The sequence below is a fragment of the Notolepis coatsorum genome (genome assembly GCF_963971535.1).
Source record: "Notolepis coatsorum genome assembly, chromosome: 2".
NCBI classification, from domain to species: domain Eukaryota; kingdom Metazoa; phylum Chordata; class Actinopteri; order Aulopiformes; family Paralepididae; genus Notolepis; species Notolepis coatsorum.
Window position 1 is genome coordinate 112,077,907 of NC_140166.1, and position 24,493 is coordinate 112,102,399.

A 24,493-nucleotide genomic window follows, 5' to 3' on the forward strand; every position below is an offset into this window, starting at 1 on the left:
GACTGTTCCACGCTCATCGCCCAACGGCGCGAGGAGGATACGGTAAGATTCAGCGTTATTTTTGATCGTATTCCATATAAACTGTTATGAACATATCACCCACACTAGATGAATGATATAACGCTGCCCACGGAATTATAAACGATCCCCAGCCCATCCGGTCATCATCAGATCATACGTAGATCATTCTAGAAGTACGTCCAATTGAAATTTTTTATATCGCCCCGATTGCCATCAAACTGTATTTCATCATCAATATAATGCATTTGGGGCTATATATCACGTTCTGGAGAAAGCTGCAGAAAGAGATGAAAACATACTTATACATTAGACCATACTTTACTATGAATATGTGAATGAAAAAGTTTAACGTTGCTACACAATGAACAATACATATAGGACTTTGAATGGGCCCTAATAATGGCAATGTAGCAATAGAATTTAAAAAGTTATAGCCCTGCAAAGAAGGGGAATTTCTCCATAAACAAATAGCGCTGGCAATCCACAGTCATTTTCCGGATTTCTGGCCGGCACCCATAGTGTTAATGTTTATGTATATCCGGGACTTTTTTTAATAAGAATTGAGAGGTATTTGTATATGTGACCTTTATTTTGAAAACAGTGTTGCGACGCAACCTTATTTACATTTGCGCTTTTGACACTGAAATGTTCAGTCCAACTTAGCTGGAAGGAAAGACTAATCAAAAAGGTTTAATTGACCCGTATGAGGCTCTTACGGTAGGACTATTCACCTAATGCATAGCTGAACCTGAACGTTAGAAGTGTCCGTGTCCCCGTCAATCAATCATCACATCAATCATCATCATCTTATCATCTCTCCACATCGGACGTGGTTGTCATAAGATGGGACTGATATCCACTCCGTTGTTCTTTTTTGCATCTTAAATGTATTGAAATGAGGTGCTTCTTTGGCGATGCAATAGCCCATATTGAAAGGAAGAGAGCCCACATTCAGTTTCCTTTTGCTAGGAATTATGGGATTTGGTGTTGGATGTATAGACTACGCAGATTGGGACATGGTCTTTAATCGCACGATAGACTACAAGTACCAGGTACTGTATATAGCGTCACCCAGATTCACTCCACACGCAAATCTTTTTTTTCACTCAGGCTATCGGTGATCGCAGTAAGTTCATTCATTGCCGACAGATTCTTTCATAGCACCACGACATTGTGTCGCACTGTACAGCCCTGGTTGTAGGCTAATGTTTTTTAAAAAATGTATCCAATTTGTATGGACTAATTTAGGAGTGAAATGCGAATGAAGGGTTGAAATCACAACTCGCAACGTTGCTCCCAAATAATATTTCCAACTCGCAACGGCCAAATTAAGGGGCAATTTGCGACGAGATCATCGCACTGTACAGCCCTGCGTTGTGCAGGTCGCTTGACTGAAATTTTTTCAAAGTTTGAACGTGTGGACCAGATTGACGAGACACAAATTGATGGATATTTATCGGCTACTGTCATCGGCACATTTGAGCTTATCGGCCGATGGCAGTCAACAAGGCACTTATCGGCCGATACAGATACCCGACCGATATATCGGTGCACCCCTAACAAACGCCATAGGTGTTTTTATAGCAGCAGATCTGCGACAATACTCCGTTGTCGAGAACACTGGGTTTAAGCGCATAGAGAGTAATAGAGCCCCGCTACCTAGTTCCCTCTTGTCTGTATTTCAGCCAGCAAGTCATACCAGCTCTGTATAAACAAGCCCCTTTCGTGACTGTGATGCAAGCCGTGCCCCTGTATTCAAGCAGGGCTTGCATCACAGTCATGAAAGGGGCTCTGTATAAACAAGCACACGCTACAGTTGTCCAAGGCATCTGCTATATAATAATCTTCAGATTTACTTTAAGTGGTATTAGTACCCCCCGAGGTACGTACCAAACCGTGGATTTTGTGTACCGTTACACCCCTACTGAAGACTCTAACAGGAGCACTCATTCAAGGGTACCACTACTATGCTTGCACCTCATTGTACCAAAGCACCTCAAAGGCACTAAAAACAAGACTAAAAACATCACAAAACAAACTAGTCAGTCTACTGCTTGACCTTACTCCTAAAACCCACCTCACCCCTGCCCATTTTGACATCCTAGGATGGCTTAGAGTAGACGACAGAGTACAGCAGCTTGCAATGGGCCTGGTCTACAAGATACACTACACCACTAAGATATGCATGTACATGTCGAAATACTTCCCAAAAGGTCAGTGAATTCCACGACCACAACATCAGAGGTTGTTCCACAAATCATGTTCAACCCAGATTCGGCACAAACAAGGGACTAAACACGTTTAGCAATTATGCCACAACAATGTGGAACACCCTACCCACAGCCGTAAAAATAATGTGAATCCCTACCCACCTTCAAAACCGCCCTCAAAGAGCACCTACGGGAGGCTGCAATTCGAAACTGGTCCCCGTAAATGTCCAAACCACCCCAACCCACCCGCCCAACCCCCTCCTAATGTACAGTTTCCTCCGCCTCGAATGTATATAGTTTCTGTTAGGATCTCTGGTAAACAGTACTGTATATCTTGTATGTCAAATGGAACAGTACTGTATATCTGTATGTCATAAATGTCATTATGAATTGAAAATGGGGGACCCTGATGTAAACAAGACGAAAGTCTTTCTCTGGTCTGCATCCCCTTAACGATTGTGTGTATTGAGCCGTACTGTATTGTACCCATTCTGCAATCTGTTAACAACATTATCAATCAATCAATGGGAAACAGAGTACAGAGGTCCCACCCAGTTGGAAAAATCCAATCTGGGGCTGATCATATTCTTAAATTATTTCTAAAATTTGAGTTTTAAAGTTATGCCTAATACATCTGGGCTAATAGCAAGGAGAAGGACAAGAGTTAGTCAACAGTTGTCAAAAAGGTGAATGAATAAATGTTTGAAGCTAGGATATCTAGCTATTAAACCCCGAGTTAAGACATTGCCCTGTGAAAACTCCTCTTGCAAGTCATGCCGTTTCTCTGTGAGGTGTTTACGTGTGCGTGCCAACAGACGATCTTCTACAACATATGTACGGGTGATTGACTGTTCTCATGTGTATAATGCCAGCTAGAGGCTCAGATTTATTCTGATTCTCTTTCCACTAGGGGGCAGTGATGCAGAAAATGCACTGTTCCAGCCACCACTGGATCGCAAATGTGGAAGAAGCAGTGTTGTCTTCTGGGTAGAAAACTGTTTTCTGAAATGTGCCTCTAATGGCGCGATAGCAGTGAGAAAGCAGTATTACACACTAGCTTTAATCCCACAAAGCTCTGAGTGTCAAGAGGTGGTTCTCCTACCTCCTCCCGGAGCTCGTACTGCTCGATGAGCTTCTTCAGCTTCTTAGCCAGCTCCAAGTTCTCCTGCCTCAGCTTGGTGTTGTGGGCACTGTGCTGCTCCATCTGCACCTCGATCTCACTCAGAGTCATCTGGAAATGCACCGTGGCCTCCTTACGACGCTCCTCGTACTCCCTGGACCGCTGGGTGTTCTCCTCCTGCCAGAGGAGAGGAGGGTGTAGGATGAGGAAATAAAAAAGTAAACTAGGCTACAACCTTCCGATTTTCTGTGACTTATCCAAACGTTTTCAATTACATTTCATTAACCTCTTAAGCCCTAGCCATATTTTTAGAAAAACCGCCTAAAATACATACCTAACCTAAGTAAATGGAAGATTGCTCCACTTCTACAAGGTCCGTTTGCATGTTCTTGGTATCTAGGGACATCCATGGACCTCAGTGAATGTATTCCCAGTGTCAGATATTGTGTCTATTACTAGGCTTGCTTAAATTGTGATGAAACGAGAATATGAATTATGATTTCTCTTTGCATCTTTGACAGTGAATTCATTAAAAAAACTGCCACTGAGCTTGTTCAGTACCTTCTTGAGATCACATGTACAAAAAAAATCGAAGGAAATGAATAAAGGGAATATGATTAAACAGAAGGTTTTATAGATACAGTACTGAATTCTGCATTCTGGACCCATGCAATTTGAAATATTATTATAGAATATGAGGCCTATAAATTATCTTATTATAGCTAGGGATGGGTACCTTTCACATTTGAACCGATACCTGTGAATTGATACCAGTACCCAACGGTACCTTTTTTCGGTACTTTAGTCTCTAAAAATTGTATCTACCTACCTCAGTTAAAAAAAAAAAAAATAATGTATTTAATAAATAAATTATTATTTCTTCATTATTATTTAGATCTTACTGATTTAATGCTAAAAAATAGAGAATAGAAACTAACTGCTTCAATATATGTCAATAACTTTAAGTGTTGTGGTTTATTATCGCGAATAATAAGATATTAAAAAAAATCATACAGAAGTATGACGCTTGAAACCCCATAGAGCCTTTTGGGAATTCCAACGCTGATCCGACAGCTAGCGATGTCGTACTACAATTCCCATGGTTCAAAATGTCCAAAATGGTCGCCTCGCGAAATAAACAAGACCAAAATGAAAATGAAAATCTATCTAATAACACTTTAACCTATTGGATACATTATAACTGCTGTTGTGACATGGTTATGATGTTTATACTTGAATAAGTTTGAAAATTAAAACGATACTTGTCAAACAGTCTGGAGAGATTGATTTATGACATGATGTCATTTTGGGACCGCTACCGGTCCCGTCAGGTGGAAGAGGTTAATAACGTTAAATGGGTTACAAATATGTGGAACTATGGAAGGAGTAAGCCGACCGCTAAAAAGAAAACCCACCGCGGCAGCGCGAGCACATAACAAAATAAAGTTTCGAGAGGGGTGGAAGTTTGGAGATAGTAGTGTTTCAGGAAAAACAGAAACAACACGTTTGTCATCTGCAGTAAATAACCATGAACAGAGCCAGTGTCCCATTGGCTGCATGTCTGTGTCCCGGATTCAATCGGAGCCTCTCCTCTAAAGACGCTCTGTGGCTAGGCTAACAGCCATGTCAGAGCAGAGGTGGAAACTGAGCTACACTTTCTAACAACCTGCCCACTGTACCAAGATATCAGAGACATATACTCCCCATGAATTGCAAAAACCCAGAGAGTTTGAAAACATGTATTGTGCACGTGTCGTTGACGTTAACGTGCGGTTTTGTGGTAAACAAAACGTGCCGTCATTGGACTTTTGCATTACCGAAAATTGGCACCTTTTGATCTCCCGTGAATCGCTACACGGTAGTACCGACGTGTTTCGGTCTGTACCCTTAAAAGTACAGAATTCGGTACCCATCCCTAATTATAGCCAACATGCACAGCTATGGATCGGGCCAAATCTACTCTTTGCAATGGCAGAGTTCAATTTGGATTTAGTATCACCAGGCGTGCATGAAGAACAGAGAATGAAATCTACTGTATGTACAGTAGGTTTTTTTTATTCTTGCGACAGCTCCACCATTTTTAAACAGATTTCAAATCGGATGGTTGCTCAACACTTTCAGCACCAGCCATTCCTGTAGCTAATTCACCAGCTTTCCATAGCCTATTTTCACTGTGCGTCACTATGTTTGCAGAGCTATATCTATATTATAGCTATGGAGGGTGGGGGGGGGTCGTTTTTTGATGCTCTGATCTCCAGTAATGGCATTCATTTTGAACACCAAACACGCTGATCAGCTAGATCAATATGAAATCATTGTAGGATCAAGGTGGAATTGACGTCAAGATAGTCCTTACCTTTGATCGGGGTTATTCCAAAAAGAATATTCCAATTGTCTGATCGCGATTACCAGTATTGATGTTCATCTGGTCATGGACATAATTTGGCACAATTTATGGATCGAGTGTGCTAGATGCGTTTCAAGTTGCTTGGGTTGGGTGAAGCGTTAAGACTTGCCTGGACCAAAATTATCCGCCCGGAGGACATTAGATGTGACAGTCTGGAACAGGGTTTCAAAGGGTGGGCGATACTGCCACCTAGCAGAATCTGGCTGGTACTGCACTTTTGGCGTCTCAGTATGGCTTACAGCGGTAACATATGTCTGTGAGTGTAATATTGATATTTAAATCGAATAAAAGAAAAAAAACGATCTAAAAGCGTAATATTACGTTTTTGGCGCCCAACGGTTGGCGAGCAAACACATAATATTACATGATTGGCTGTGAATGAGTTAATGTTCACAATAGGGGAGACAAACTAACTGTGCTCCAATATATGCCGATACGTTTTGTGGTATAATAATCCAGAGTAATAAGAAATAAAAAATTCATACACAAGTAATTTGCTTGAAGGCAGCTAGAATCCGTTGGAAATTGTAGTTTTTAGAAATTCCAACGCTCATTGAGAGCTCTGGATGTCCTCTTCTCAAAATGACTACAATAGTCATTCAACAACGGCCGCTAATTCAAAATGGTGGATATCCGCAATCAAAACACATTTCAAAAACTAAAATCTCACTAATAACACTTTAACCTATTGGTAAACAAACATATTGCTGAAAATATACAATATGAGTGATGTTGTGACATGATTAGGATGTTTACTCTTGAATACGTTTGAAAAAAAATAATGATTATTATGTCAGTCTAGAGCAGGGGTCTCAAACTCAATTTACCTGGGGGCCGCTGGAGGTAGAGTCTGGGTGAGGCTGGGCCGCATCAAATATTCCACAAAAAAAGGGTTTCAAATATTCAAAAAAAAAGTACAACTGATCCAATCTTCTCAATCTTTAGCAATAACATTTCAGAACATGAACAGTTCTTCAGAACATGAACGGTTCTTCAGGCTTCTCAGTGGTGTCAGTGGACTCATCCACAGCTATGGAAATGCACTGTGCATTTTTTTTATTCTATCACAAAGCTGTTTATAAAAAAAATAGGTAAAAACCATATTATGCGTTTATCAATAAATAAATGCCCACATTTTTTTTATAGATTGGGGGCTACACATTTTTTAATAGATTGGGGGCCCACAAATTGATTCTTTAATGGGGCCCAGAATCTCCAGCTACGCCCCTGGCTGGGACTTTTTCCGTCCATTCACCTTTGAATTGCAGTCGACTTTTCTTTTACTGACCATCTTTGAAAATGCCATATTTTTCTGCTGGCTGCCTGCTGGCGAAAATAGGCTAATAGCTACATTTATCTCAGAGATAAAACTGGGAGTGAGTTTACTGTATATGCGCTTTCAACTCTGCTCCGATTTGAACTGAAAGAGAGATTGACTACATGCAGTCCGTGAAGACCCGCCCTACTCCCCTACTCTGCCTCTGATTCGCAGACTATGGCTGAGGGGGAAAAACGCTGACGGGACGCGTATGTGATTGGACCAGACCCGTACAGACAGACCTAGTGGCAGTGCAGGCGGACAGCGCGCAGCACTGCTCGCAGAGGAGAGATAGCGAGGATGCATTTGCTTCCACTTTACTTGATATCATATCACTCCGGAATCACGTTTCAACCAAGTCACTAACATAACGTTGCTGTCATGAGCCTGCGCTATGGTAGCCTACAAGTGATCAAATAAATAAAACTTCCAACTCTCGCGCAACGACTCGGCAAACAGTAGTGCACAGGCCGCATTAACACTACACTTTGATGTCCAGTAGGGGGCCGCAAAATATTGCGGCCCGCGAGTTTGAGACCCCTGGTCTAGAGAGAATGATTCATGACGTGATGTCATTTGCGGTTCTAGTTTTGAAACATCCAGGTTTTCCAATAACCCTTTGAGACCATCTGGTATTCTAGTGCAGCTATGGAAGTGATCCTGGGTGGGTGGTGGTGATGATTGAAATTCTTTATTAGGAATAACCCCTTGAGATGTAGCATCTCGTTTTCGAGGGGTGGTAGCTGATGGTGAGTGATGGTAGGTGGTTTGTTTACATTCCTGAATCACATGGACCACAGGGAGAATAATATTGTGACCAGACATCCCTGAATGTCTTATTTCATATTACAAAGTTTCCAAATTTTTTGGATTAAACCATGTTGTATGCAGTGAGGAATGGCCTTTCCCAGCAGAACACAAGTTGCCTAAAGGGGACCTGCATTGCTATTCCTAGCACTATTTGGGCAACTTTACACAATTCCTGTGAGTCTATGGAAGACATCTGTAAGGTTTATATAAAAAAATCGTTTTATATTTCTAATGGAGTACTCAAAAGCATCATTTTCCAGCCTCAAGATTTCAGCGTGTTATTGACTGGGCTCCGCCCATAAGCACTTTCAGTGACAGTCATCCACACAGTCTGCGAGTGGCAGACAGAGAGAGAGAGTCTGCGAGTGGCAGACAGAGAGAGAGAGTCTGCGAGAGAGTCTGCGAGAGAGAGAGCAAGTCTGCGAGAGAGTCTGCGAGAGTCTGCGACAGAGAGTCTGCGAGAGGCAGAGACTGCGAGAGAGTCTGCGAGAGTCTGCGACAGAGAGTCTGCGAGAGGCAGAGAGTCTGCGAGAGGCAGAGACTGCGAGAGAGTCTGCGAGAGAGTCTGCGAGAGAGTCTGCGAGAGTCTGCAAGAGAGAGTCTGCAAGAGAGAGTCTGCAATAGGCTTGGGCGGTATCACTTTTTTCATACTGTTATACCTTGATTATATAATACCGCGGTGTACGGTATTATTTTCATTTTCATCAGCGGGGGGGGGGGGGGACCCGTGGCAACCCGTGTTACCAAGTAAACAAGTCGCGGAGATGGCCAGTTAGCCCGCAGCATCCGAGTGCTACTATCATTAGCTCTCAGAATGGAGCCACTAGCCAGAAGCCCGCAGCATCCTAGTAATACTAACGTTAACTCTCAGAATGGTGGCCAGGAGCCCCGCAACACCCTAGTACTAGTAACGTTAGTATTGTGTATTCAAAAACTAGAGCTGGGCCGTTAACGGCGCTAACGTGCTGCGTTATCGCGAGACTAGTATCGCGCGATAATATAATTGACGCCGTTAATCTTTTTCTCAACGTTGGGTCTGTATTGTCCTTAAATACTTGCCGTAGTTCCCAGCTGTGGTACCAGGAAGTGATTGCACTACCGGAGCTGTAGTCAGAATAATGTGTTAAACTAAAGTAGTGGTCCGGTAATCATTGTTATACAGGTGAGGTTAAGAAGTCCTCAGGATATAACACAATTCGGCGATGAGGACGTCTGAATCTGCGCAATGCAAGAAAAAAGAAGTCCGTTGCAAGCTTTGTTTACATTATTAACGTTAGCGAGTTAGCATGTTAGCTCACGTTGATACAGGCGGCACTGGGAAACATCTACAAGAGGAGGAAATCCACTTTACACACTAAAGGAAGGATCGACTGGACTATCGTGAGTGTTTACAACAGAAATGGCTTGGGTTATTGGAAATATTGGACCGTTTGATGACAATGTAGCCCCTTTCGTGACTGTGATGCACGGAGTGAATCCACAGTCACTTGCTCCTCAATAGGAAACTAACCTAGATTTACCATGAAGGACTGGTTCTGGCTGAACCGTTCGTTATACAAGAATCACAGACGTTTCAAAGGTGCTCACAGTTGCACGAGGGTTTCGGACAGAGATACGGGATGGTTTGAAAGCTCTGCGTTGCTAATAAACATTTTAAATAATTTTTATAAACTGCTCAAAACGGCATTATTTCCGCCGTTGGGTGATCACAGCGCATGCGCACCATCCCGTATCTCTGTCCGAAACCCTCGTGCAACTGCGAGTACCTTTGTAATTTCTCTGTGATTCTTGTATAACGAACGGTTCGGACAGAACCAGTCCTTCATGGTAAATCTAGGTTGGTTTCCTATTGAGGAGCAAGTGACTGTGGATTCACTCAGTGCATCACAGTCACGAAAGGGGCTAATGACAATGTGGAGCAAATAAATGAAAATGGGGGACCCTGATGTAAACACGACAAACGTCTTTCTCTGGTCTGCATCCCCTTAACAATTGTATGTATTGTGCCGTACTGTATTGTACCCATTCTGCAATCTGTTAAATAACGTTTTCATTCATTCAATTCATGGAACCGTTACACTGAGCTTGCACTGAATTTGTTGAAAAACCTGCTTCTGCAGCAGTCTGTGTGAGCAACCAGTCAGCAGCATTGTGAATTTAGAGATTCACTAAAAGACAAAAGACACAGGTTTGTGTGTGGATTAAGAAATGAAGGTTCACAGAAGAAACTACTGACAGAGTGATTTGACACTGGAGAGAGCTGTCAATATCAGTGTAACAATGTTAATGGCATCAAAGGAAGGGCACAGAAAATTACGATAAATCTGGTTTTAAAAGAAACACTGGAAATTACAAAAAGAAGACATGTTCATGCTGTTGAACAAGGAGATAGAACAGCTAGTGACTCCTCAGATGAAGAGAGGATAAATCTCCTCCTCTGGTCATTATTTGGGTAGAACACACCTATTTTGAACGCCTTCGGCAGACTTTTTTTTTTTTTGGGCCATTTGAATCTAGATTAATTCCAGGATTGCAGGTAGATTAATCTAGATTAAAAAAATGTATCTATGCCCAGCTCTATCAAAAACGCACCGGACTGCGACGTAATGTTTTACCGTTTATTTGCTTGTTCCACCAGTCCACAACAACACACTCGTTACCACAACGTTTTATGGTATTTTCACAGCACTGTCGCAACATTACATGCGTTACACCTCGCCACTGAGAGTCTGCGCTGGCAGGTGAAAAGATGCGACAGGCTGCCTCCTCGTGTACCGGAGGGGACACGTGATGCAAGGCTTCTATCCTCCCTACAACAGACCAGTGGGGGGCATAGTCGAGCAACGTTCAAGACAGGGGAGAATTGGAAACACGAAATTGGGATGGGAGAAAAATAGGCGAAAAAGTGGATAAAAAAAAATAGATTCACAAAATGGATTACCATTCAAACATTACTGAAGAGTCCTGTGACCAGTATGTTTTCCTAACCATTTTGTGAACAGCCAGTTAGCCCGCAGCAACGGTAAGCGTGTCTCGACTCTAATTTAATTTCCAGTGAAGCGGGGTTTCCCCATCTCCTCCTGTGTACTCCTCCTGTGTATAGAGAACCAGCTGCCTCGCTCCACTAGTGACTCGAGGACTGGTCTCGCCCTCTGCTGGCGCGTGTGTGCAGTGCACTACAACCAACCACTGTTAAAACAACGTTTCACTGTAATATAAACTGAAATGGATCTGTGATTTTGACGGTATTGATTTTCAATACAGTCGGTATCTCTAAATACCCCGGTGGCCGGTATACATTAATACCGTCATACCGCCCATGCCTAGTCTGCAAGGGAGAGTCTGCGAGAGTGAGTCTGCGAGAGAGAGTCTGCGAGAGTCTGCAAGAGAGTCTGCGAGAGAGAGTCTGCGAGAGAGAGAGAGAGCACTGTGTAAACGCAGCTGCGTGCGAGATAAGCAGGTCCCCTTCTCCCTCTCTCTCCCTCTCCCGTTTGAGGAAGTCTTCTACTGTGCCATGCTATAGACGGGGCGTTAGTTATGCTCCCGAATCGAGAGATAGAGAGGGGGAGAGAGACAGACCGAGAGACAACAGCGCGACGCGTGTGTGTGTATGTGTGCTCTGTCGCGAGGGTCTATCTGATTCTCCCTCTCTCGCTCTGTCAAACCCCGTTTGGTGCGCTACAACCACAGAGCCAATCGGATCACTATCCGCTCCATCCTCGCCACGTGACGTCACCATGCGAGTCAAATCAGAACGACCCGATTAAATGGAGCAGGAAATGAATGACCTGAATGACGGCAATCCACCAATATGGTATTTAGAGACACACATTGATACTAACTCCTATTACTATAATACAATGCTAGACACTGAAAAAAGACATTTATAATGCATGTCCCCTTTAACTTTACACAGGTCGAGCTATGAATGCTTTGCTTGCCAACATTAGATAGCAGTGTTGATAAGGAGCCATCTGCCAACAAAGATGTTGTTTCAACAAATGTATTCACAAAGGGCGGCTGGGTGGCGCAGCGGAGATTGCACTCGTCACCAATGCAAGAGACTCCGGTCTCGAATCCGGGTGTCAGCATTGCCTCCGGCTTGGTCCGGCCATCATACTGGCTCAATTGGCAGAGCCAGCGGGTGGAAGTCGATGGGTGGGGATTTGGACGTTGTGGACAGCAACTCCTACAGGTCGATGGGGGACGCCTGCACAGCAGGGACAGGAAGTAGCAGGGGTAGTGTGAGCCTCCCATGCGTTACACCTCGCCACTGAGAGTCTGCGCTGGCAGGTGAAAAGATGCGACAGGCTGCCTCCTCGTGTACCGGAGGGGACACGTGATGCAAGGCTTCTATCCTCCCTACAACAGACCAGTGGGGGGCATAGTCGAGCAACGTTCAAGACAGGGGAGGGGAGAATTGGAAACACGAAATTGGGATGGGAGAAAAATAGGCGAAAAAGTGGATAAAAAAAAAATAGATTCACAAAATGGATTACCATTCAAACATTACTGAAGAGTCCTGTGACCAGTATGTTTTCCTAACCATTTTGTGACCACAGTATTTGCTATGTTATGTGCGCAAATATATTGCATATATACAGCTCTTTAGCGACTCTGATTTGGACATTTAATGCGAGAAGTATGCATGCATTCAGCACACGCACATTTAATTAATTGGCAAATCACAGCCTTTTTTGCAGTTATATAATTGCACAGGTTGACATCCTGATCACAATTGTGATGAATCGTGCAGCACTAGTAGGTAGTGGTAGGTGGTGTACCTTCAGGGTCTTATTGTGTCTCTGTAGTTCTCTACACAGGCTCTCCAGTTTGCTCCGGGCCAGGATGGCCTTGCTGTGTTCCCCCTGCAGGTGGATCTTCTCCTTGACGATCTGAAAATGTTTTTTCTGTAGCGCCTTCAGCTGCTTCTGCATGGCACGGCTCTCCTCCAGCTGGACACATAAACAATATACCAGTAAGAACTCACGTTTTAATCAGGCCCAAAGATTGGAGGTTTAGTCTGAACCCAGCCCTAGCCCGCACCTCAGCAGTATCTGTTTATTTGCTCCCATGTTGGGAGATTTTCTAACCCCTGTCCCTGTGTGGATGTATCGAGTGATAGTGTGTTGACATACAGATTGCAGCGAGTGCTCTACCTGAAACTGGTTCCGACCACCACTGCCACCATGTTTCTGCTTCATGCAGTCTTTAGTCTGACCTACAACATCTAACCATGCCCGCTCTACTTCAACCTGTTCCGAGTGGTTCTCCGCCACTTCTTTTATCTCCTTCTGTATACCAGCGCTTGTAGTCATATGCCTCTTTGTTCTTAGTTCCATTTATTACTTTATTATAAAAAAAAGTCTTATATACCTTGATTCTTGCTACTATGTATGCATATTAGGGCTGTCCCCGACTAAGGATTTGGATGGTCGACTATGATAGGCCAAAATTTGCCGTTAGTAGACTATTGGTCGACAAAAATATATATATATATATAATATTTAAAAAAAAATTTAATTAATCATTCCATTTGGGCTGTGGGGGGTGCTTAATGTCTGAAGGAGTCGACTGAAGGCTTCTTGTCCTCTGCAAAAGCATGCAATTGGTCCACTAATTGATACATCTTGATATTTGTCTAGTCTGCGTGTTCATTAGATGGGTGAAATCCTCTTTCAGTGCCTCTGGTATGCGTGCCATTAGTGTTAGCCACGCTTCTAGGCCTCTTTTCTTTTGGAAAGAATGATTAAAAAATATATATTTTTTTTTATAAATTTATTTATTTTGTTGTATTCGACTAAGAGGTTGGCAGTCGACTACGGCTCCTTTCGACCGATTAGTCGACTAATAGGGGTCAGCCCTAATGCATATATATTAACACTTTGAGTGCCAATGACGAGATTTCTCGTTAGTTCATGCCAACCGTTCAGTGCCAACGACAAGAGTATTTTTTTTTTTTTTTGCGATTTCCATTTATATTTCATCAATCTAGCCTCACGTTACCACTGGAACTCTGAGCTCCAATGGGAAAATACCGCCCCCTATCGACTCTCCCTATGGTACTGCACCCCTTTGGATTGGATTGAATGAAACTAGGGCTGAACGATTAATCGATTTTTAATCGAAAGCGCGATTTGAAATGATGCAATAAAAAATCACCAAGCCTGCAATAAAAAAAAATATATATATATATATATTTTCTTTTTTTTTATTATTTAACCAGGAAGTCCCATTGAGATACAAGATCTCCTTTGCAAGGGAGATCTGGCCAAGATGCCAGCAATAACATTTGCAATACATCACAGCAATAAAATGTGCGATACATCACACAAGAACATAATAAATGTGCATGTATACAATACATCACATGTAAACACAAAAACACAAAGCAGAATAGTCTCCATCAGGGGTAGGCAACCCTAGGCACGCGTGCCTGCATAGGCACGCAGGGGCATTTTCATAGGCACAGGGGGCAACATAAAAAAAATATATATATAATTTCTTTTTTTGCTTTGAAATATTATAGTGAAATATTTTGCACTGTTGTCGCATTTATCTTGTTGAAATCCTCCCACAGGTTCTTTTTACTACCACATATTTAATTTAGACCCTTTATTTGTTTATTATTTAAATTTAGTTGGAAATACATTGCTACATCATTCAGTAACATTTGCAGAGCCTTATAACAAAAGCATTATTACGGTCACCATTGTGACCAGTGGGATTAATCAACAAATTTTATTATTTATTTTTCTATTTCATTGAACATGTTAAGCCTTTTTTTTACTCAAAATGTGAGTATTACCAAGTCAACTTTAAACAGTTTCTGTTAACTTATTATGGATTGAAAACTGAAAAATATTGAGTTCAGTTACTGTGCATTAAGGTTTTAAGTTCTGGTAATTTTTTTTTCTTTTTACAGTGTAGTCTTGCAATCAATCAAAACTTATTTACACGATATACCTCACATTCACCCTCCATTCACATCCTGGTGTTCTCCATTAGGCCTGTAGGTGGAGCTATGACAGCACACGTACAGTACACACACCGATGGTGTGTGATGTGTCCAAAAATGAATGGGCAAATGTGAGTGAAATGGTCACACTGTATGCAGCCGTTTGTCTGCATTGCATTTCCCCCACCCACCCCCAACTCAGATTTAAGGTTGATACAACCATCATAATAATTGTTAATAATAACAACAACAATAATGATGTAATAATGTAAAAATTATCATTAACACTTTGGTCGCCAAAAACGCCTTACCACGTCATTCCCCGCCATGCTCATTCTGCCAAAGACGCCGTACCACGTCTTTGAGATCAATATTTCAAAAATCTGTGATCGCAATCATATTTCTCCCCCGGAGACTTGAGATCTACTGTTGATCCCCTCTCAACTCTCCAACGGTTCAAGAGCGCCATCTGGTGGCCGATCGGCGGACCAGCCAAACCGGAAATGGAAGCTGGTGCTCATTCCAATTCGGTCCGATCACTCGCTAATAGTCCCAGGACTCGAGCTAGACACAATGGATAGCAATCCGTTACCAATAACTCGATAAACAACATGATTTGGACATATATACGTACCGTACTTTTCGGACTATAAGCCGCGGCTTTTTCCCCCATTTTTCGACCCTGCAGCTTATATAACTGTGCGGCTTATATGTGGACAAAACCCGAAAATGTGAAAATCGAAATATTGCTTTTTTTACTGCATTGAAATTAGGGCTGGGCGATATGGCCTAAATATGATATCACGATATTTTTTTACCTTTCGGCGATACACGATACACATCACGATGTTTTTCCTTTTTTCCCCAAACAATTCATTATGAGGCTTACCAAGACAGTATTTGAGTTTGCAAGCGAACATTAAAGACAAAAGACTCATGCATTTAGCATTTTTATATTATATATTAGATTTAGATGATTGGATTCTTAGATTATATATTTAGCATTTTAGCCTTTTGTTTTTTTATATTATATATTAGATTAGATTTAGATTATTAGATTACATATTGTAACTATTTATTTATTTACATGTATGTATACATTTATTATTTGAACGGCTTAAGGCTATATCTGTACTTGATGTTTGTTTGTTGTGTTGCATACTTGAAATAAACTTCAATCAAATCAAATCAAACTCTTAAAAACAAAAAAAAAAGTGTTTAAACTAGCCATCTATAAAACATCATGCTAAAACTGTGAAACAAATGTCCTACTCCCCTAAAGAAAGAAATACATAGCAAACATGACAGTTATCCAAAAGTGCTGCTGCTTTTTATTTTGTTAAAATCTTTTAGTTAAGACTAAAAGACTACAATATATATGACTACAAGGGCCAGAAGCCGACTTCATGACAGCTTCCTGTCCTCGCATTCCATTTCCGGTTTTCCGGTTAACGTTACCTTTTCAACAACAGATTGCTGCTAATTAAACACTTCATGGAAACGGAGTAACGTTAACGTTATGTCGAGTTCATACGTGTAGTGTAGTATGAACTCGACATAACGTTAACATTACTCCGTATCCACTGTTGCTGCCACTGTTGCGTCGCAGATGGATGGTACACTCTGTTAGCTCCGTAGCTAATGCGCTCATAGACTAACTTACCGATAGCAGTACCCTTAACGTCGGAGCTTACTCCTGGGTTTCAGGGGGCATCCCTAGCACCGAGCCACCGCCTCTCTGTCTCTGGCTAGGTGTGCGCTTGCGTGCGTGTATGTGCGTGTAGATGACGTAATTTGGGCAAGTGTGTGTGACTGACTTTTTTTTTCTGCAAGAGGGAGAGGAAAGCATTTAGCACTGCGCTTGTAAGTCTCATCTCAGCCGCGGCGGCCTCTAACGCGAGGGCAAAACATCACGATATCCACGATACGTTTAAAAAGTGTATTGTTAATGAACTGTACCCGATATTTATATAATATAGTCATATCGCCCAGCCCTAATTGAAATGTTATTCATCTGTTCCCTTATTTGCTAAACTTAATACAACTTGTAAATGAGTTAATTCTTGTTATTTGTCCGACAGTATTGTGTCCCAATGCTGGTGGGAAGACTACAAACGAGAAGCTGGGTGTGGTCTGTGCGCGTGCACTTAGCGAGGTGTTGAAACACAAGAATAGCGAAATGTTAATAATAATAATAATTCAATTAAATAATTCATGACCCGAAGTCGCTGAAAGGAAACGACATCACAGAAGAATGAAAAGGAAACGAGAAAAGAAATTGAAATGTAAATAAACAATGGATGAACCCATGTCACTCCCTTTTATTTATTTTTTTATTATTATGCCTTTACACTTATCATAACGTTATAAGTTATAGCAACTTAACTTGTGACAAATGCCAGTGTTATTACGCGTTGCACTGCACATAAAACGCGAGTCGGGCCGTTTTGTCATTAAACAATATTAAAGGGGAACTATCTTATAAATGGCCTTTGAGTGTTTAGCATTGTTTCCTAGCTATGTGAACTTATATTAATATGATCTAGGTCTCTAATTCTCATATTTGCGCATTCTTCCAATTCTCCTCACAATATTCACCCTCACTGAACTGAGTCATCTGAAAATGTGATGATTTGTGATGTCGGAGAGACACCGCTGCATGATAATGGCGAGGTACACGATGAGCTGCACACAGTGGTTGGAGCTCAGGCTCAAAACGGCTCGAGATCTTGAGGTAGAAAAATGCTGTTTTTGAGGACTTTATTAGAAATACAAAACAATGAATAAAAAATAAAAAATATTACAGAGGTGTTCCATAGACTCACATGAATTGTGTAAAAGTGCCCAAATAGTGAAAGAAATAGTAAAATAGTTCCCCTTTAAATCACATTTAGAATGTCACGAATTTTATGAGCAAACGAATTTCGTTAGAGTGTATTTATTGCAACCTAATGTCATCAGAAAGTAATTTAATCAACTACAGTTTAGTACTGTTTTCGCCTCGACAGTCGCCACTATGCGCGCACCTCTGCCTTGTCATCTCGCCCACGCTCTGCCACTGCAGTCAAGGCACACGAAGGGTTAACGGGTTAACCCTTCGTGTGCCTTGGCTTGACTGCAGCGGCGATTGGAAGCCTGTTCTGTGTTATAGAATAGAATAGATCTTTATTGTCATTGTTAGTTGTTACAACGAAATTTAAAATGCAGCCCTAGGTGCTAGTAAAAATATAAAAACAGTCCTAAACACAGTATTAAATATAAAAACAGGAGTAAGGCATAAATAACATTAATATAAACAGGGGGGTGTAAAAGATAATTGCACTATCCCTAATGTTGTGTGTGCGTGGGGGGGGGGGGGGGGGGGGGGGTGCAAGGGAGACTGTCGTTTTTCATTGCTTCTCATTGTGACTCATTGGTGTACCGGCAGCGTGCAGCGCGACAATCAGAATAAGAAATAATCTGGCTAGATTGACCCACATCAATCATATGCAGTCAAGCCAACTTTCTTTTGAAAGATGGATTTTTACAGCTAACGGCCACTAGGGGACCTCCTAAATCTATCCTAAAAACGAAAGCAAAAGCTGGAGACCGGAAGAGTGCAGGTAGCGCACGAGGAAAAGTGGAAAAGTGGAACCGAGAGACAGAACGAGAGCAAGACAGTTTGTGCAGTTTATGCACAACTCCTCATTATGGAAAACAAACGTAGATATGCATATGATGCAGCTTTTAAGTTAAAGGCAGTCAATCTGGCAGTAAAAGAAGGAAATCGCGCTGCTGCACGTACCCTCGGCATCAATGAGTCAATGGTGAGACGTTGGGGACGCCAGCGGGAAGAACTGTCTCAATGCAAAAAGTAAAAAAAAGCGTTCAGAGGTAATAAAAGCAGATGGCCCGAACTTGAAGACTTTGTTGAAGACTGGGTGAACACACAGAGCAGGCGGCCGAGGTGTCTCCACTGTGCAGATCCGACTGAAGGCTAAAACAGTCGCCACCGAAATGAAAATTGAAAATTTTAGAGGTGGACCATCTTGGTGTTTCAGATTTATGAGACGAAAGGGACTGTCCATCAGGGCGCGGACGACTGTGTGTCAGCAACTCCCTCCCGACTACCAGGAAAAAACAACAAACTTGGGCGAATTCACACAAAGAAAGATAGAGGAATATTCCATCGGACCGGATCATAAATATGGATGAAGTGCCTTTGACGTTTGACCTGCCTCTCACTAGGACTGTTAACAAGAGAGGTGGATCGTCCATCACGTTGAGAACCACTGGCCACGAGAGAACGTATTTCACTTGTGTTCTTGGCTGCACAGCCTCTGGATTAAAGCTTCCGCCAATGGTGATTTTTAAACGGATTACAATGCCAAAAGAAAAGATCCCGAACGGCATCTCCTTTAAAGTCAACAAGAAGGGGTGGATGATGGAAAGCGTAATGAAGGAGTGGCTGAATGAGTGCTACGTCAAGCGCCCTGGAGGATTCTTTCGCCAAAAAAAAGCTTTGCTCGTTTTGGACAGCATGAGGGCCCATATAACAGATTCTGTGAAAGCAGCCATCAAGAGCACAAACTCAATTCCAGCTGTGATTCCTGGGGGCACAACTAAGCATCTGCAGCCACTCGACATCAGTGTCAATAGTGCGTTCAAAGTGGCACTACGCGTTCAGTGGGAGGCGTGGATGACTAGCGGCGATAAATCATTCACCAACACGGGGCGCATGCGAAGAGCAACGTTCGCTCAAGTTTGCGAGTGGATCCTGACAGCGTGGAGGAGTGTCAAAACATCCACGATCACCAACGGGTTCCGAAAGGCTGGACTGCTGCGTGATGAAGAGGAGGACGCGGCCACAGCTGAGGCCCTTCAGAGGCTGTTTGATTCTGACAGTGACGAAGAGGAGTTTGTTGGTTTTGGCGACAACGAAGGAGAGAGGAGAGTGGGTGACAAAGCCACCCTGAGCCTGTTCGTTTCTGACACTGAAGATGATGACTTTGGTGGTTTTAGTACGCAGGAAGAAGAAGAAGAAGAAGAAGAGGATGAGGATTAATGACTTGACTTTTCTGGTTACAGCAGCCGTGTACTGCACCTTAGCCTAAAAGATGAAGACGAGGATTACCGGTAATGACTTTTCTGGCTGATTACCGTATATTTTAAGCAGCCGTGTTACTGCAACTTTATAAAAAACACATTTAATTGGGCATTGATATTGCCTCGTCAACTAAACTGTAAACTGGTTGCAATTCGTCCTCCTCCTCGCAGTCCTCGCAGCCAGTCGTCCAATGAGCAGAGTTAAAATAGGCTATAGGCTTCTAAAACGATTTAATATGCTAAACTTATTTTTCTATTTTTAAATTCAAATTTCTTTATTTCATTTGAGTGTTCCCGACATAATGCTATATGCCCCGACCAGATCCTTGACTCCGTTGTGATACAGATTAATTAGAATAGTAAGTGGCTATCTTTTTTTTTTACCAGCTGTAGATCAATGCCGGTAGGCTTGAAAGTTTGTGTGTCTGAAACGCTATGAGATACTGTACAGTACAGTTTAGTTTGTGTGTCTGAAACGCTATGAGATACTGTACAGTACAGTTTACACAGCACAGTACATGTTCTGTATACTATTGCACTAAATGGTAACACTTGTTATGCAAATATGCAACTTGTTTGTTGAAATGTTAATAAATGGGAGCTTCTCCTCCTCCTCGCAGTCAGTCGTCCAATGAACAGAGTTAAAATAGGCTATAGGCTTCTAAAACTATTTAATATGCTAAACTTATTTTTCTATTTTTAAATTCAAATTTCTTTATTTCATTTGAGTGTTCCAGACATAATGCTAATGCTTCTTCAAACAGCCATCTCTTTCCCGACAATCCTTTCTGTCCACGAACCCTTACATATGGTAATTAAACATTAAAACACCTGCGGCTTATAGTCCAGTGCGGCTTATATATGTACACACCATTAAATTGAGCTGCTGCGGCTTATAGTCAGGTGCGGCTTATAGTGCGAAAAGTACGGTATATATCATCGCCCAACGCTACGAGGAAGCTACGGTGAGATTCAGCGTTTTTTTTTAACGTGTTCGATATAAACTGCTCTGATGATCATATCACCCACACTTGATGAATCATCCAACGTTGGCCACGGAATTATAAACGACCCCCCCCCCATCCGGTCAACATCAGATGATAAGTAGTAACTTCTAGAAGCACGTCCATTTGACATTTTTTATCTTGCGCAGATCGCTATCAAACTGTATTTGATCATCAATATAATGCATTTAGGGCTATAAATCACGTTCTGGAGAATGCTGCAGAAAACGATAAAAACATACTTATACTTTAGACCGTATTTTAGTATGAATATGTGAATGAAAAAGTATAACGTTGCTACACCCTGAACAATAGATACTCGACGTTGAATGGGCTATAGTAATGTCAATTTAGCAATACAATTTAAAAAGTTATAGCCCTGCGAAGAAGGGGAACTTCTCCATAGACAAATAGAGCTGGCGTGGGATGGTTTATTGTGAATATAAGCCTGGCGACCAAAGTGTTAAAAAGACCCGATTATGAGGGGGAAAAAATTACGATGCATGGAATATTGTTGAGGCACACTAGTTACAACTATATTTCAAACAGGCACTCCATGTCAAAAAGGTTGCTGACCCCTGGTCTACATGATAGTAAAAGTGTATAATACAGGGTAATACAGTAATTTTGCAGTTGGGACCCGACTACAGAAAGCAGCAACATTCTTCTTGTAGGAAGTTATGTAATACAGATTTTAATTCACCAAGAGAGACCGGGGTGTCTAAGTGGATAATGGTACCATTCCATGCCCAAGGTGCGAAGCTTGAGAAAGCTGTTCCTAGCTAACCCTGCTCAAGACAGAAAACATCTGAGCTGAGTAAGGAAAGGGTGGGGGGGTGGGGGGAGCAGGGCTCGGGGGGGCATCTCTCTCTCTCTACTGGTTCAATTAATGTAGAAAAACGTTGCACTATAAAAACGAACTGGATAGTTGATAAACATTTAACTTCATTAGCTGAAGTATTCTAAAATCATTTAAGCCATTCTCCTTTTCTGTGTGTGTGTGTGTGCACGCGTCTCATATCTGGTCTGACATCAGAGGAGTTTGATAGTATTTAATGAGGATTGCCAGATAATGTTGATATTTAAACAAAATTAATTATAATACAAAATAAATATACATGATCATGAGACATAAAAAAAATTGTTGTAGGAACAGTTTGGGAGAGGGAGGTAAGGGGTTTTAGATTGTGTGTTGTGACGTTTAGACTTCAGAGAGGGAGAGTAAAGTACAGGAAAAAAAAGGTACCGTTGGGTATCGATTCCCAGGTAAAAAAAACCATTTTCAGACTCTGTGTCCGGAACAGACCCACCGCGTAGGCCAGATGCAAGCCGCATTTTACAATAAACCTCTGTGGGGCTGCTTTAAAAAAATATATATAATCGCAGATGTAATCGCAGTCGCAATATCTGTCAGGAAAAATCGCAATTAGATTATTTCCCAAAATCGTGCAGCCCTAAATGAAACGCATGAAGAAAAAAAAATCCTGCTCCCACATTTTACTTCTCAGGCATGCAACTCGAGCCGATCGGATTCATTGTGGACCATCAGAACAGCGTGGAATCGGTGTTTCGACCACCCAGCGTTGGATCAATAAACGCAATCGATATTTGGAATGGCGATCAGGAATTGGAATAATCTTTTTGGAGAACATCTGATCTGAGGTAAGGAATCTATGATTTTTGGCAATCGAAAACTAGATGAAAATATAGTACTGACCATAGATGGAGTTGATAGAGAGTTAATGAACTTCGTTTTCTTGGCGTGATTATGGATGATAAATTAACATGGAAATCGCACATAGCACACGTTAAAAAAAAGATGTCCAAGAGTATTTTTGTTATGAATAAAGTAAAGGATGTGTTAAGAGTATGAGGCAATGAGAACACTACTGTTCAACACTGGGGGAATACTTATGCAGGGCTGTACGTTAACTTTTTTTGCACATAGCACTGGTGCTACAGAGGTTGATAAGTTTTGTAGCACAGGACAATATCTTGTAGCACAAGTATAAAATGTGTTATATTTGTAACAGTCACAAATGTGCCTATTGTATTTGTGTTATTTAGTTGCAGTGCCATGTTTGGCTGTCATTTTCATGCTGACAAGTTGACGTCACACAGCCAGACACGTTACGTGTAAGGAATTATGGGATTTGGTGTTGGGTGTATGGACTCTACTAGGGGTGGGAATCACCAGTTTAATCACAATACGATATCGATTCTTTGGACGATATTTGGCGATATCTGCCACGATACGATACAATGCAGGTGCCTGCAATCGATATGAGATGATATCATAAGCCCATTTAACACAATCAGTAACATTTAGATCAACTCAAAAAAGGTAACGAAAATATAATCTGAAAAAAAATATTTTAGCTCTTCCAGACATTTAAATGAAAAACTATTTATTGTTTTTAATACAAATAGACCTCCTGTTCACTATAAAGTGCCACGTTTTGATATATTGAGCTTTAAACTGTAAGTAAAAAAAAATTTGGAACACGCAACCTAAAACCCCTTCCTCTCCCAAACCGTTCCTGCAATTGTTTTATGTTGCATGATGATCATGAATACATTTATTATGTATTGTATTATTTATGTTAAAATATCAACATTATCTGTCCACTCTCAGTACATTTACTATCAATATAATATACTCGTCTGACTTCATCTGATCTTTTCAAACGCGCACACACACAGAAGGGAGAATGTGCCCCCCCCCCCCCTCCTTCCCAGTCCCCTCTGCAGTCTCTCTCTATCGCTCTGAACAGGGTTTGTTGTTAGCTTATGAGCTAACGTAACGTTAATTTCCGACTTTAACACAACGTGGTCATAAAGGAATGGCGAGGATTGCAAAGCATGTTATATGCATTTGACCCGTTGCGGAATAAAACAGCAGGGATTTGTTTTTGGTCGCGAAAACACTATCCTTTCTCTGTTTCAATGTCCGCGTTCCAGACGCTACTGCCGTGTGCTGTAGAGCGGATATGAGTCACGACACAGTATTTTCAAAATAAGAGTATCGAAACGAACTGAGCGTTGCTAGCTGCCGGAGCCATAGATATTATAGCTGGAGCTGCGCTTGGGCAGAAATGAGCCCAGCGACAGGATTTTCAAAATAAGAGTATCTATATGAACCGAATGCCTATCGCACCAGTGCTACTGAAGTAAATCCATTCATCGCACAGACGGATGTTGCTGTAGCACGTGCAATATATATCTCGCACTGTACAGCCCTGACTTATGGGACCAATATAAAACCATTATATATACTACAGAAGAGGGCTGTAAGAATCACAGTGAGTTATCGAGAACACACAAATACATTATTTATTAAATCTAGAATAATTAAACTTGAAGACATGGTTAAGTTTCAAACAATGTTAATTATGTTTAGGGCAAGAAATAATACACTGCCAGAAAAACTACAAAATCTTTTTCATTTAGAAAGTGAGTTTAGTAGGAGAAAATAAAATTTTAAACATCAGTTTGCACGTACCACACGTAACACTTTGCCGCCCAACCACGAGTTAATACGGGTTTCGAATCCATGCGTT

The 24,493-nt window shown here is 41.7% G+C and overlaps 1 protein-coding gene across 1 annotated transcript in view; it reads right to left on the reverse strand.

Moving 5' to 3' along the window:
• Nucleotides 1-24,493, reverse strand: part of txlng (taxilin gamma) — an 85,209-nt gene that overhangs the window by 17,048 nt on the left and 43,668 nt on the right. The window contains exons 5-6 of the mRNA XM_084309030.1: nucleotides 12,671-12,841; nucleotides 3,334-3,528 (exon numbers count right to left, since the gene is read on the reverse strand). Coding sequence (XP_084165156.1) covers nucleotides 3,334-3,528; nucleotides 12,671-12,841 — 366 coding nt within the window. The remainder of the gene's footprint in view (nucleotides 1-3,333; nucleotides 3,529-12,670; nucleotides 12,842-24,493) is intronic.